Source organism: Rhinopithecus roxellana, chromosome 12, assembly GCF_007565055.1.
Source record: "Rhinopithecus roxellana isolate Shanxi Qingling chromosome 12, ASM756505v1, whole genome shotgun sequence".
Taxonomy (NCBI): domain Eukaryota; kingdom Metazoa; phylum Chordata; class Mammalia; order Primates; family Cercopithecidae; genus Rhinopithecus; species Rhinopithecus roxellana.
The window spans coordinates 110,109,868-110,123,851 of record NC_044560.1 but is presented as its reverse complement, the minus strand read 5'-3'; the positions used below and the strand labels follow the sequence as shown (position 1 = coordinate 110,123,851).

Here is a 13,984-nt window from a genome sequence, read left to right as displayed (position 1 = left end):
CATGCTCCACCACGCCCGGCTAATTTTGTATTTTTCATAGAAATGGGGTTTCTCCATGTTGGTCAGGCTGGTCTTGAACGTCCGACCTCAGGTGATCCGCCCACCTTGGCCTCCCAAAGTGCTGGGACTACAGGCGTGAGCCACCACACCCGGCCTTCTATTTCATTTTTAAAGACATGCAAATTTGTAACACCATGCAGTGATTTAACGTTCATAGTTTGGGGACCACGGCCCTAAACAGCAGCAACAGTGTACCCCAGGTCCCCATAGACTCTGTGTGCTTTCTCTAGGGAGTGCATCAAGTGGGCTATTGTTCTCCCATACCACAGACGAGTAAACTGAGGCTCAGCAAAGTGAGTAATCTGCCTCAACTTCCCCAGCTCGGAAGGAGCAAGAGTGGGTGGAGACCTGAACGCAGGTGTGTCAGCTTCCAAATCGGGGTCCCACCCAGCCCCTCCGCCGGGCCTGGGCCCGGGCTCTCGCTCACCGCTGCCGGAACTCCTGGAAGAGGATGCGGTTGGGGAAGCCCTGGCGACAGATGCGGATGCCCTCCAGGACGCCGTTGCAGCGAAGCTGGTCCAGCACCAGCCGCGGCTCCAGCTTCCCGGCCTGGGGAGAGGACGGACACGTTGGGGGGAGGGTCAGTGGCGGCCACACGGGGGCGCCAAACGGTCAAGGGTGGCAATTTCCTATATTTCCATACGTAATTTACTGAGCACCTAGTAGGTGCCTAGGAACTGTTCTAGGCCCTGGGAACACAGCAATGCTCAACCCAGGGGGAAATGCCTTCCCTGGGGAACTGAGAGTTCAGTGAGAGAAACTGGAAATACCCTAGGTGAAGCAGTCACTAATAAAGAAGAAATACTAAGTGCTAAGGAGAAAAGATCCGCAGGGAGGGAGGTGGGCAGGGCTGAATTTGCACGCAGGAGAGTCGCCAAAAGGCCTCCTGGGAAGCTGATGTCTGTCCAAAGCTGGTAAATCATGGTGTTTTGTTTGTTTGTTTAAGACAGTCTTGCTCTCTTGCCCAGGCTGGAGTGCAATGGCATGATCTCAGCTAACTGCAACCTCTGCCTCCCAGGTTCAAGAGCTTCTCCTGCCTCAGCCTCCTGAGTAGCTGGGATTATAGGCGCCCACCACTATGCCCGGCTAATTTTTGTATTTTGAGTACAGACGGGGTTTTGCCATTGCCCAGGCTGGTCTTGAACTCCTGGGCTCAAGCAGTCCTCCCACCTCAGCCTCCCAAAGTGCTGGGATTACAGGCATGAGCCACCATGCCAGGCCGCCTTTTCTCTTTTCAACAGTAATACACAAATGGCAAAAATCTAAACAGTACAAAAATTCAAATGGCACATGCTGTCATTAAATATGCCACCAAGAAAGGAAAAAGCCTGGCAATTAAACCCCGACAGGCCATTGACAGTAAGCTACATCTCGACTTCAGAGACGCTAGCGGGGAGGAATACATGTCTTAGATTTGATAAAAGATGGGATCTCAGGCCGGGCGTGGTGGCTCACACCTGTAATCCCAGCACTTTGGGAGGCCAAGGCGGGTGGATCGCTTGAGCTCAGGAGTTCGATACCAGCCTGGGCAACATGGCAAACAGCGTAGTTTTCCATTCCCATTGACCCTTCTCTGTAGGGCCCATTCTCTGATTTTCTCAACATGAAAATCAGTGGCCAGTGAGGCTGGCCATGGTCTTGTCACACCTACGCAACAACCCCAGCCCTGATGGTTTTCCTCTATCCCTTGTACCTCGCGTGCTCCATCCTACCATTGGACCTTTGTACAAACTGTTCTCTGTCTGGAATACCACATATCTTTCAGGGCTCAGTCATCACCTCCCCCAGGGAGCCTTCCCTCACTTCACTGACCAGATCAAGCCCTATGTGACACTTACCGCCCCTACACATTTAACTGGGCATTCATTTTGGGTGGTTAGATGAATGTCTGTGCTCCCCATCAGACTGTGAGCTCCCTGAGACCAGGAGTTGGCTGTGCTTTTCTCTCCAATGCCTCCCCAGTACCTGTTCCCAGCACGGTAGGTGCTCAATACATTTAAGTTATATGAATGGATGAATTTTCCCAACCGGACCCTGAGCCTAGGAACAGAAGCAATTTGCTCAAAGCCACACAGTCAATTAGAGAGGGTCTTCAAATCAGATGTGGCTCCAGCCAAGTCCAGAGGCCAAACCTTAACCCACGGCCACAGCCATCCCTTCCTCCCCAGGCTGAGTCACTCACCCTCTTCTCGTGGTTGGGGACAATGCAGCGGACAAAACTGGGGTTGGTGTTGCTGAGTGTGGCCATGAGGCGGCTCAGGGACTCCTTGTAGAGCTGTCCCACTGTCCGGAACATACCCCGGCGGGGGCGGCCACCTGGTGGGCCATCGCCCAGGCTGCTCACCTGTTCCAGCCCCACGATGCCCTCCACTATCAGATGGAGATACAGAGAGACAGAAGGAGGTCAGGGGTCAGTTTTAGGGACCGGGGCCAAAGGTCAAGGGTCTTATCATTTATCAGAACTGACACTTTACATATGAAGGACCTCACACAGCCTGTAAGGTAGATATTATCAGCTCCATTGGACAGAGGCTCTGAAGGGTGGGAGAATGTGCTTAAGGTCACACAGCTTAGAAACTGAAGATCCAAGATGAGAACCCAGACAGTAGGAGTCCTTTCAAACCCTGGTCTTTGACCCTTCTTCTCTTCAAGGACATGATCTCTGTTTTCCTTAACAATAAATGATGACAATAACAGCAAATGCTTACCTAGCATAGATGCTCTGGCAGGCATTGCTCAAAGCACTTTACATCAATGGCTTTATAAGCCTGTAAGAATCATTCCCATTTTATAGATTTGGAAACTGAGGCACAGAGAGAGAAAACAGTGATAACATAATCACTGCAGTTGCATTTTAGGAATCTGAAACATACTACAAGATGTAATAAATTATTGCATTATACGTAATATTTGAAATAGGGCAAACGATCTCTATGGTAACCATTTTTCCAGAATGCCTGATTTCATAGAGGTTTTATTTTCTTTGCAGGGTGTGGTGGCTCATGCCTGGAATCCCAGCACTTTGGGAGGCCAAGGCGGGTGAATCACCTGAGGTCAGGAGTTCGAGGCCAGCCTGGCCAACATGGTGAAACCCCATCTCTACTGAAAATACAAAAAATTAGGTAGGTGTGGTGGTGCGTGCCTATAATCCCAGCTACTTGGGAGGCTGAGGCAGGAGAATCACTTGAACCTGGGAGGCAGAGGTTGCCGTGAGCCAAGATCACGCCACTGCACTCCAGCCTGGGCGACAGAGCGAGACTCCGTCTCCACAAAAAGATTCTATTTTCTCTATTGCCACTTGGTGGCGCTGCTTTGAGTAGTGAAAAATTCGAAGAATATCCACTCCTTCCATTGGTACTGTCTCGAATTCTGTTTTGTTTGTTTGTTTTCCGAGACATGGTCTCGCTGTCACCCAGGCTGGAGTACAGTGGAGTGATCACAGCTCACTGCAGCCTCAACCTCCCAGGCTCAAGTGGTCTTCCTACCTCAGCCTCCCAAGTAGTTGGGACTACAGGCGCACACCACTAATTTTTAAATTTATTTTTAGAGACGGGGTCTTCCTGTGTTGCTCAGGCTAATCTCAAACTCTTGGCCTCAAGTGATCCTCTCACCTCAGCCTCCCAAAGCGCTGGGATTATAGGGGTGACTCAATGCACCTGGCCCAAATTCTATGTGTTAAATCATGCCAGGTTCCTCAGGAACCCACAGCTAGGGCAGAATCTGATGTCCTTCAAAACTCATCCCATTCAAGGGCCATCAGCCATCAACTAGATAATCTGTGCTTAGGGCAGGCCCAAGTCATGGCAGGGGCTCAAATATGTTATTTTCTTCCCCAGGTTCAACTGTCTCCCCTACCCCATACTCCCTGTCATTTTCAAAATGATAATTATCATTTATGAAGTCCTCATAGCACAGATAAGAGCTAAAGTTCTGAAATCTGATGTCCTGGGTTCAAATCCCAGCTCTGCCACTTACTGGCTGTGTGACCTCAGCAAGTTACTTAACCTCTCTGTGCTTTAGTTTCCTCATTTGTATACTGGGGTAATAGTACTAACACCTACCTGAGTGTTAGTACTATTACCACAGTATACAAATGAGGTGTTGATAATTCTAAAGGGGCTTCACATGGTGAACGGCACATAGTAAGTGCTCAAGAAACGCCAGCTGGCATTATCACACCTATTTGTACTTTTACATGCAGTTTAGTTAGAAGAAGGCGTTCTGCTGCTACAGAGTCTGGAAACTTCCGAGGGAGCCAACAAGGAGAGATAGGAAGAGTGAGAGACCTCCACAGTGAGAGGAGAGGGGACAGATGTTTAAAACCAGGTCCCCAGCCCAACAGGTCCACCCTCCTCCTCCAGCAAGCCTCACCCATTGATGCACAGAGACACCCACCCCCTGGCGGAGAAATAGCAGAGCTGCACCTCTCTGCAGATCCTGGGGGCGACGGTGGGAAGGAGCCAAGGAAAGAGAACTGCTGGAAACCCCCGTGTTCTGGGGAGTGAGGACAGATGTGTGGGTGGGTAGAGGGGATATGGCAGAGAGATGTCGGGGAGAGATGCATGAAAAGAGGGGAAGGAAAGGAGGTGGCAGGAAGAAAGAGAGGAAAGGGTTATTAGTCAACAGCACAGCACAGAGCAGAGCAAAGCAAGAGGGAAATCCAGAATGTTGGCCATAAACTTTTGAATTCCTATTCATCTTTGTATCCACACACTGTTGGCCAAAAGGACGAATGTCCTCTGTAAGAATTCAGTGCAAAGAATAAAAAATCTCTCCCTCTAAAGGTTGTATCTGTTTTAATAGGTAGCCCTTTTTGCTCTGGCTGCCAGGAAGCTCAAGAATGAACTTGATGCTCCCAGGCCACTTGTTGTTTTTGCCTCTCAGAGGAGAGCTAATCTCATTTACCTTTTTCCCTGGGCTGTCAGGATGATGGGCATACAATTCTGGGCTCAAAGCTACTCTAGTATAGGTTGGGCAAAAATGGCCCCGATTCCCCACTTTTCTCTGTATTGACACCCTTTGCCTGTGTCTTGCAGCTCCTTGAATCTGGGAAGACCTTGTGAATGCCTTTGTTTAGGAGGATTATGAAGGAAGTGACATTATGGCAGCTCCCCAGCTACTTGGGAGGCTGACCCAGCAGGTTTTGCGGCTTCCACTTTTTCTCTTGGAACCCTCTGAGAGTCAGGCACACACAGAGTGTGACAAATGAGGGCTCACTGTAGAGAATCAGGTGTTTATGAAGAGGGCACAAATATTTTAAAAGGGCAGCAGATTTTCAGCCGGGAGATGATTCTCATAGCATAATCTGGTTCTGTTCCTGAACATCAAACCCTACTTTCCAATCTCCTGTGTAAATACTACATGAGATACAAACATAAAATCTATCTTTCTAGCATCAGCTCACAATATCAAGACCCTCCATGCTCTTTTGCTCTGTTAGTGTGTTTTGGGAACCACTCATCTTGCTCATTTGGGAACCACTCAATTTGCCAAATTGCATGGACTGGTATTTCTACAGCTGCCTTTTCACTTCAATAAATAAAGGCAAACTGACAAATGCCAGAAAGTTGTAACCTGGAAAAAACAGGATGCTAGTTCTGCCAGCTTTCTAAAACCATTTCTCAAACCTCCTCTAAGGATGGGGATGGGGAAGGAGGAGGTAGCAGAAAAGGCTCGGAAAAGGTCAGAGTCCTACCACAGGGCATTTGGCATCTCTGCCTATGACCCCTAGAAGTGTCAATCTAAAAAGACACTTGGGGCAAACTCATAGGGGCCTTTTTGGGGGAAGGAAAGCCCTCTAAAACTGTATCTCAGTCTGTTCTTTCTTTCTTCTTCCCCGGGGGCTTGAAGGGAACTTTGTAAGAACAAAGAAAGCAAAGCCTAAAAGTTGACTGACCTGCAAAACATCATCATTCTGTGTTCTCTGATTGTTATAAATTATTTTTCAGTAGGATTTTTTTTTTTTTTTTTTTTTTTTGAGACAGAGTCTCACTCTGTCACCCAGGCTGGATTGTAGTGGCACAATCTTGGCTCACTGCAACCTCCACCTCCCAGGTTCAAGTGATTCTCCTGCCTCAGCCTCCCAAGTAGCTGAGACTACAGGCATGTGCCACCACACCTGGCTAATTTTTGTACTTTTAGTAGAGATGGGGTTTCACCATGTTGGCCAGGCTGGTCTTGAACTCCTGACCTCAAGTGATCCGCCCACCTTGGCCTCCCAAAGTGCTGGGATTACAGGCATGAGCCACCATGCCTGGCCAAATCTCTTAATTTTTTAGAGAACACAGGCCATCTACAAATAATAAGTTTACCTCTTCCTTTTTGACATTCATATTTTTTTCTGGTCTGATTGCATAGGCTAATATTGCTAAAAAAAAAAAAAGCGATGTTTAACAGCAGTGTTAGTGGGTATCTTTGTCTTGTTTCTGATTAAGGGGGAGTGTTTTATCTTTGAGAAGGATGCTGGCTTATCAATCAAATCAATCAATTAATCTATGGATCCATCCATCACTGATTTGAAATACTATTTGTGTCACGGGCTGTTCTGGGTCTAAGCAGAAAACTCAGGTTCAGACCTCAGCTTCTGAAACAAAAGTGCTCACACTATGGGTTGGGAGAATGGCTGCACAGACCCCCAGGGCCGGAGCCGGGGAAGCAGGTCCTCACCATCTTTCCAGATCTCTGCCGTCAGCCGGTCTGTGCTCTGGTGAAGCAGGGCTGCGACATTGTCATTCAGAGGGTCCATGTTTTTCATCAGCCACTCGTTGGCCTTGTAGTCAACCTGAATGAAGTCAGGTAGAGGAGGGCAATGACTTGCAGGCTCAGACATTCTCTGGATTTCCTAAGGAGCCTTCCAGAAGCTCTCTGAGACTCCCAGGTCTGGAGCTCACCATGGACAAGAGAGCACTGGTGCCACCTTGTGTCCATATTCTGAACTGCACCCCACTGGCATGGCCCCCTCTCTCTCCTTCCTCTCTATGCCCCCTCCCACAGAGACCTCTGTAACCTCCACCGCCACCACTTTCTTCCTTGTTCCTCTCCAGCCACCCTGGCCTCTCCACTGCTCCTTAAACACGTGAGCTTACTCCCACCTCGGGGTTTTACCCCTGCGGTTCCTGCCACCTGGGGTTCTGTCTCTGGATTTCACATGACTGGCTCCTTCTGGGTACTCAGGCTTTGCGTTGGGGCTCCATAGAGTCACGATCTTGGCCACTACAATTCTCTGCATATGTGCCCCCCCACCAGACAGCGGCCCCCCAAGGGCAGGGCCCAGATCTGACTCACGGCCTAGCAGAGGGCTGGGTACAAGGGGAGTTCTGGAGTATGTCTGGGGAAGAAACTGAGGGCTACACACAGAACACGTGGAATCTCCTGCCTCCTAGCCATTGTCTATGCTGTTCCCTCCGCCTGGACAGCCCTTCCCACCCTTCACCCATCCTCTGGGGCTGCCTGGTTCACATCATCAAAACTGGGGATCAGTAAACTATGGTTCACAGGGGAAGTCCCGCCTGCCACCTCTTTTTGCAAATACTTTTATTGGAACAGGCCGGGCACAGTGGCTCACGCCTGTAATCCCAGCACTTTGGGAGGCCTATGCGGGTGGATCAACTAAGGTTAGGAGTTTGAGAGCAGCCTGGCCAACATGGTGAAACCTTGTCTCTACTAAAAATACAAAAATTAGCCAGGCGTGGTGGCAGGCGCCTGTAATCCCAGCTACTGGGCAGGCTGAGGCAGAAGAATTGCTTGAACCTGGTAGGTGGAGGTTGCAGTGAGCCGAGATTGCGCCACCGCACTCCAGCCTGGGCAACAGAGGAAAACTCTTTGTCTCAAAAAAAAAAAAAAAAAAAAAAAAAAAGTTTTATTGGAATAAAACCTTCATTTATGTCTTCATAGTCAAACTCCTGGAGGCCTTTTGGGGGGCAGGAAAGCCCTCCAGACTGTATCTCAATCTGTTTTTCCTTTCTTTTTCCTTGGGGGCTTGAAGATACTTATGTATTATCTGTGGTTCTTTTTGTGTGACCACAGCAGAATTGTGTGACAGAGACCATCTGGCCCACAAAGCTGAAACTATTTACTATCGGACCCTTTACAGAAAATGTTTGCTGGCTCTTGGCTGAGATTTGAGATTGAGCAGATTCTCTTCTGTGAAGCTTTTTCAGGTATTTCTCTTCTGGGCTCTGACACTACCCTCAGCTTCCTCCATTCAAATACCTATTGACCTTATATCCTGATGGTCTGTATTTGCCTCCCTCCCAGATAGGGATCTTTGTGAGGAGAGAAACCATGTTTGATCTGTGTATCCAGCTTTGCTCGGCACCGAGCTGGGCACACAAATGGCAGCCCACACACGTCTGCTGAATAAGTGGATAAAATGCACATAGATCGCCTCCTGATGAACTCCTACCCATCCCTCAAAACCCACTGCAAATATCACCTCTTTGAGGAAGTTTTTGGTGATCCCATCGGACAGAGTCCTTGCTTCTCCCTGGGCTCTCCTAGCCCCTGCTCTGTTTGTCTGGACCTCAGGAGGACCCAGTTTTCCCTCTAGACCCTCCCCCTATCTGTAGCCAGTGGAGACCTCTCGATCGCCACTCCCACTCACATGCCCCAAGGCTGGCCCCAGCCCCTACCTTGCCCGCATAGTGCAGAACACTGAAGTCGGCCTGATCCCGCAGTTGCCTTGGCCGCTGGAACTTGGGGTGGCCACCCTGCTCCTGGGCTACCTTCTCCACAAACGACTTGTCTGTGGCCTTTGGGAACCAGCACTCCTCGTCCAGCAGGGCCAGGAGTCCAGGGGGGTTGGCCTGGCCATCGACAGCAGGGGGAGAGTAAGTCAGATCCCCAAATATTGAACACTCAGGTGGCTGCTGATTTTTAGCTCTTAGAAGTCACACTTGGACATAAAAACAAATGTGAGAATGACAGTTACAGGAGAGCCCTGATTAACCGAATGATTCCAGCCAGGCCCTGTGGCAGGCACGTTCTGGGCTCTAATCACCTATGGTCACAAAGATCAAGGAAGCAGGTGCTGTCACCTTCCTCACAGAACCCATGGGCATCCTGAGGCCCAGCAGAGGAGGAGCTAGACCATGGTCACGCAGATGCTGGGAGAGACGGAGCTGAACCCTGTGTGGGCTGGGAAGGGGCCCGGGGCTCACCGGCCGCTCGATGAGGTCGATGCAGGGCTGCAGGTCGAGGCCAAAGTCGAGGAAGGTCCAGGGGATCCCCTCACGCTGGTACTCCTCCTGCTCCAACACGAACATGGTGTGGTTGAAAAGCTGCTGCAGCTTCTCGTTGGTGTAGTTGATGCAGAGCTGCTCGAAGGAGTTCAGCTGCAGGGACGCAGGACACATGAGCTGGGAGGATGGAGAGGGACAGAGACCCAGAGACAAGGGACAGAGACCCAGAGACGGGAGAGAGACCCAGAGAGAGAGGGGGGCAGAGACCCAGAGACGGGGGACAGAGACCAGAGAGAAGTGGGGACAGAGACCCAGAGAGAGAGGAACAGAGACCAGAGAGAGGGGGGAACAGAGACTTAGAGAGAGAGTGGGGGACAGAGACCAGGGAGAAGGGGAGAGACCCAGGGCTTCAGAAAGGACCAGGACCGGAGTGAGGAAGTCGGCATCCCCCTCCCAGCACGAGGGCGGACCTGGAAGATCTCAAAGCCCGCGATGTCCAGGATGCCCAGGAAGGAGGCGCCTTGGCGGGGGCTGCGGTCCAAGGCCCGGTTGAGGCGCAGAACCAGCCAGCGGAAGAGGCGCTCATAGGTGGCCTTGGCCAGGGCCTCCAGCGCGAAGTCAGCCTGTGGGGCAGGGCTCGTGGTAAGGACGCAGCCTGCACATCAGCAGACTGAAAGACGTCAGAGGTGGACCGGGGAAGGGCCCCCAGCTCATCCCCCTTAAGGTCACCTCCCAGCTCCTTGACCAGATATACCATCAAGAACAATGCCATGAACAACAGGCAGACATTCCTGAAGTCCGACTGTGCGTCAGGTACTATGTGACGGGCTCGGGTGTGTTAGCCCTTGAATCCTCCCCTCACCCCTCAAACCAGTTTCTACCGCACAGCGGTTAAGAGCGTGGACTCTGGAGCCGGACAACCTGGGTTCGAATCCCAGCTCTGCCACTTGGGGGCTGTGTGACCTCAGGCATGTGAATAAACCTCTCTGTGCCTCAGTTTTCTCCTCTGTAAAATGGGAACTAACAACAGTACCCCAGCTGAGCTTGAACCAGGGTCAGTGTGGCTCCCAAACTCCTCTTGTGCCCCACAGCATCTACTTCATCCGGGCACCTCACTGCCCAGCCTAGGGCCAGCAGAGGCCTCTGCCCAAAAGCTGGATTCCGAAACCCTCCCTGGCCTGTGGTTGCTCCACTCCACCCTCCCTGCCACCACCCTGGTGTGAGCTCCCATGATTGCCAAGACTCTGACTGCAGCCTCCTTAAGTCTCCCCGCCTCTACCTGCATCCCTGAACCCAATTCTCCATGCAGCAGCCAAGGGGATTTTTCTGTGAAAGACAAACTGAATTAAGCCACTCCCTGGCTTAAAACCTCACTGGCCTCCTATGTACTTTCAATAAAACTCACCTCCTTACTGTGGCCCCTAAGACCTTGCATGATCTGCCCCTTGCTGATATTTCTGACTGTGGATTCACCCACCCTCTCTCCCTTCCTCTTTAGCCTCACTGACCTGACCTCCTTCAATTTTTTCTTTTCTTTTCTTTTTTCTTTCCTTCCTTCCTTCCTTTCTTTCCTTCCTTCCTTTCTTTCTTTCCTTCTTTTTCTTTCCTTTCTTTTCTTTCTCTCTTTCTTTCTTTCCTTTCTCTCTCTCTTCCTTCCTTCCTTCCCTCCTTCCTTCCTTCCTTCCTTCCTTCCTTCCTTCCTTCCTTCCTTCCTTCCCTCTTTCCTTCCTTCCTTCCTTCCCTCTTTCCTTCCTTCCTCTTTTTTTTTTGAGAGTCTCGCTCTGTCGCCCAGGCTGGAGTGTAGTGGCGTGATCTCAGCTCACTGCAACCTCTGCCTCCTAGGTTCAAGTGATTCTCATGTCTCAGCCTCTCGAGTAGCTGGGACTACAGGCGTGTGCCACACGCCCAGCTAATTTTTGTATTTTAGTAGAGATGGAGTTTCACCATGTTGTCCAGGCTGGTCTTGAACTCAATCTGTCCTGAGCTCAATCTGTCCTCTTTGGCCTCCCAAAGTGCTGGGATTACAGGCGTGAGCCACCACACCCAGCCTCACTGACTCGCTTAATGCTCCCAACTCCCCAAGCCTGCTCCACCCCCAGGGCCTTTACACTTGCGGTTCCGTCTGCCTCAAACCATCTAGGTCTCCCCTCGAATGTTATGCCCTTAGAGCGTCCTGAGAGAGGACTTTCCTGACCAACCACACCTCCCCTTCATAGGTGCTCTCACCATCTAAAAGCGTCCTGAGCTTTTGTTTTTTGTTTTTCTAGGATACCATGTTGCATTTATATCCTGTTTTTTTTTTAATTATTGTTAAATTTTTTAACTTAATTTTTTTTAGAGACAGAGTCTCACTCTGTCACCCAGGCTGGAGTGCAGTGGTGCAATCAGGGCTCACTGCAGTGTCAAACTCCCGGGCTCAAGCAATCCTCCCACCTTGGCCTCCCACAGTGCTGGGATTATAGGCGTGAGCCACCACTCCCAGCCACATCCTGTTTAACTTTTATTATCCATTTCCTTACTATAACTTGAGGTCCCTGAGGGCCTGGTACTTGTCTTGATGACTGCTTTTATTCCTGGCACCTAGACCAGGATCGGTAACGGAGCGGGCACTCAGCAAAAGTCTGTTGCGTGGTGGGAAAAACGGCATACACTGTTTAAAGACCCAGGGCCAGGATGCCTGGCTCTTCCTGTGCCTGCCCACCGCCAGTCCTGCCTACCTGTTCCTTAGTCTGGGCTTTCTGCACGTAGTCTCGGCCAACTTTGATGCGAGGCGTGAGCAAGGCTCGGGAGAAATCCGTCACCCCCAGTCCCAAGAGGCGGCAGAGCTTCTGTGCAGCTGAGGGCGAGAGGCACCAAGACCCAATCAGCACTGGGAAGAGGCGCTTGCTGCCCAGCAAGGGAGAGTGCACCGTTCCCCACACTGTCGGGGGAGCAGAAGACGGGACCCGCCTTTCCCAGGAGAGGCATTATGAGTCCCAAAAGTGTGTACGTTCTCTGCCCAACTGTTCTCTTTCCAGGAACCAGAACTGGCAAAATAACCCGCACGTGAGCAAAGACCGCACCATGAGGATGTTCAGAGCAGTGTTGTTTCTAACCGGAGAAAACCAGGAAACAACCTGGGGGCCCACGAAGCGGGCGTTGGTTAGATGGGTCGGGCTTCATCCATTTGAAAGAATATTCTGAATGTGTTTTTTGTTGTTGTTGTTTTGTTTTGTTTTCGAGACAGAGTTTGGCTCTCATCACCCAGGCTGGAGTGCAGTGATGCAATCTCAGCTCACTACAACCTCGGCCTCCCTGGTTCAAGTGATTCTCCTGCCTCAGCTCCTGAGCAGCTGGGATTACAGGTGCCTGGCCGATTTGAAAGAATGTTCTGCAGTCACTAAAAGCTACACTGGAGGCGGGCACGGTGGCTCCTGCCTGTAATCCCAGGGAGGCCCTTTGGGAGGCCAAGGCAGGCAGATCACCTGAGGTCAGGAGTTTGAGACCAACCTGGCCAACATGGTGAAACCCCGTCTGTACTAAAAATACAAAAATTAGCCTGACATGGTGGCGTGTGCCTGTAATCCCAGATACTCGGGAGGCTGAGGCAGGGAGAATTGCTTGAACATGGGAGGTGGAGGTTACAGTGAGCTGAGATGGTGCCACTGCACTCCAGCCTGGGCAAGACTTCATCTAAAAGAGGAAAGATGGAAGGAAAGAAGGAAAGAAGGAAGGAAGGAAGGAAGGAAGGAAGGAAGGAAGGAAGGAAGGAAGGAAGGAAGGAAGGAAGGGAGGGAGGGAGGGAGGGAGGGAGGGAGGGGAGGGAGTCCCAATACAGTTCTGTCTAAAAGAAGGAAGGAAGGAGGGAGGGAAGGAGGGAGGGAGGGAAGGAATGCCAGTAGAGTTCTTGTAAATAACCTGAAAATTATCCCCAAAGCATTCAGGGGAAAAAAAATAGCAGGTTTCAAAACAGTTTGCGGGGTCTGACTCCAGTTTTGTAAAACAAATGAGTAAATGTGTATGCACAGCACACCTGCTGGGTGCCTATGTACAGAGCCCCCAGCTGCCTCAGGTAATGCTGTTACCAGCAGCATCGTGGGGTAATGCATCCTGTCCTCCTATGTTCTGTGCTGTGCAGCTTTTAGAAATGAGCCCGTCGGATTTCATAACCAGGACAGAAAGCTCTTGCTGTCTCCAGGGGAAGAGGGGGTGAAGCACAATTCCATTTCTGTGACAATCTATATACACAGTGATACAGACACAGAACAAAGCCCAGAGAGACACATCCCAAAATGTGAGCAGCAATGATCTCTGGGGGTATGATTATGGGTAATTGTCTTTCTTTTTCTTCCCCCTTTTTTTTTTTTGGAGACAGATTCTTACTCCGTTGCCCAGGCTGGAGTGCAACGGCTCAATCTCAGCTCAGGGCACCCTCCGCCTCCCGGGTTCAAGCAATTCTCCTGCCTCAGCCTCCTGAGTAGCTGGGACTACAGGCACTCGCCACCATTCTCAGTTAATTTTTGTATTTTTAGTAGAGAAGGAGTTTTGCCATGTTGGCCAGGCTGGTCTCGAACTCCTGGACTCAGGTGATCCACCTGCCTTGGCCTCCCAAAGTGCTGGGATTACAGGTGATTATGGGTAATTTTCTCTCTTCCTTTCTACTTTTCTGTCATGCCGATTTTTCCCCTTCCAGCTTGTATTATTTTATAATAATAAAGAAACATAGCTATTTCTATTTTGGTTTAAAGTAGGGGATATTGACTATA

The 13,984-nt window shown here is 50.5% G+C and overlaps 1 protein-coding gene across 6 annotated transcripts in view; it reads right to left on the bottom strand.

Annotated features, from left to right (window-relative positions):
- MYH14 (myosin heavy chain 14) overlaps nt 1–13,984 on the bottom strand; it is a 101,671-nt gene that overhangs the window by 48,249 nt on the left and 39,438 nt on the right. For all 6 annotated transcript variants that reach the window (XM_010369535.2, XM_030913285.1, XM_030913282.1 and 3 more), the window contains 7 exons: nt 11,957–12,075; nt 9,710–9,862; nt 9,219–9,392; nt 8,691–8,864; nt 6,727–6,841; nt 2,243–2,430; nt 488–609 (listed from right to left, as the gene is read on the bottom strand). In XM_010369535.2, the coding sequence (XP_010367837.2) occupies nt 488–609; nt 2,243–2,430; nt 6,727–6,841; nt 8,691–8,864; nt 9,219–9,392; nt 9,710–9,862; nt 11,957–12,075 (1,045 nt within the window). The remainder of the gene's footprint in view (nt 1–487; nt 610–2,242; nt 2,431–6,726; nt 6,842–8,690; nt 8,865–9,218; nt 9,393–9,709; nt 9,863–11,956; nt 12,076–13,984) is intronic.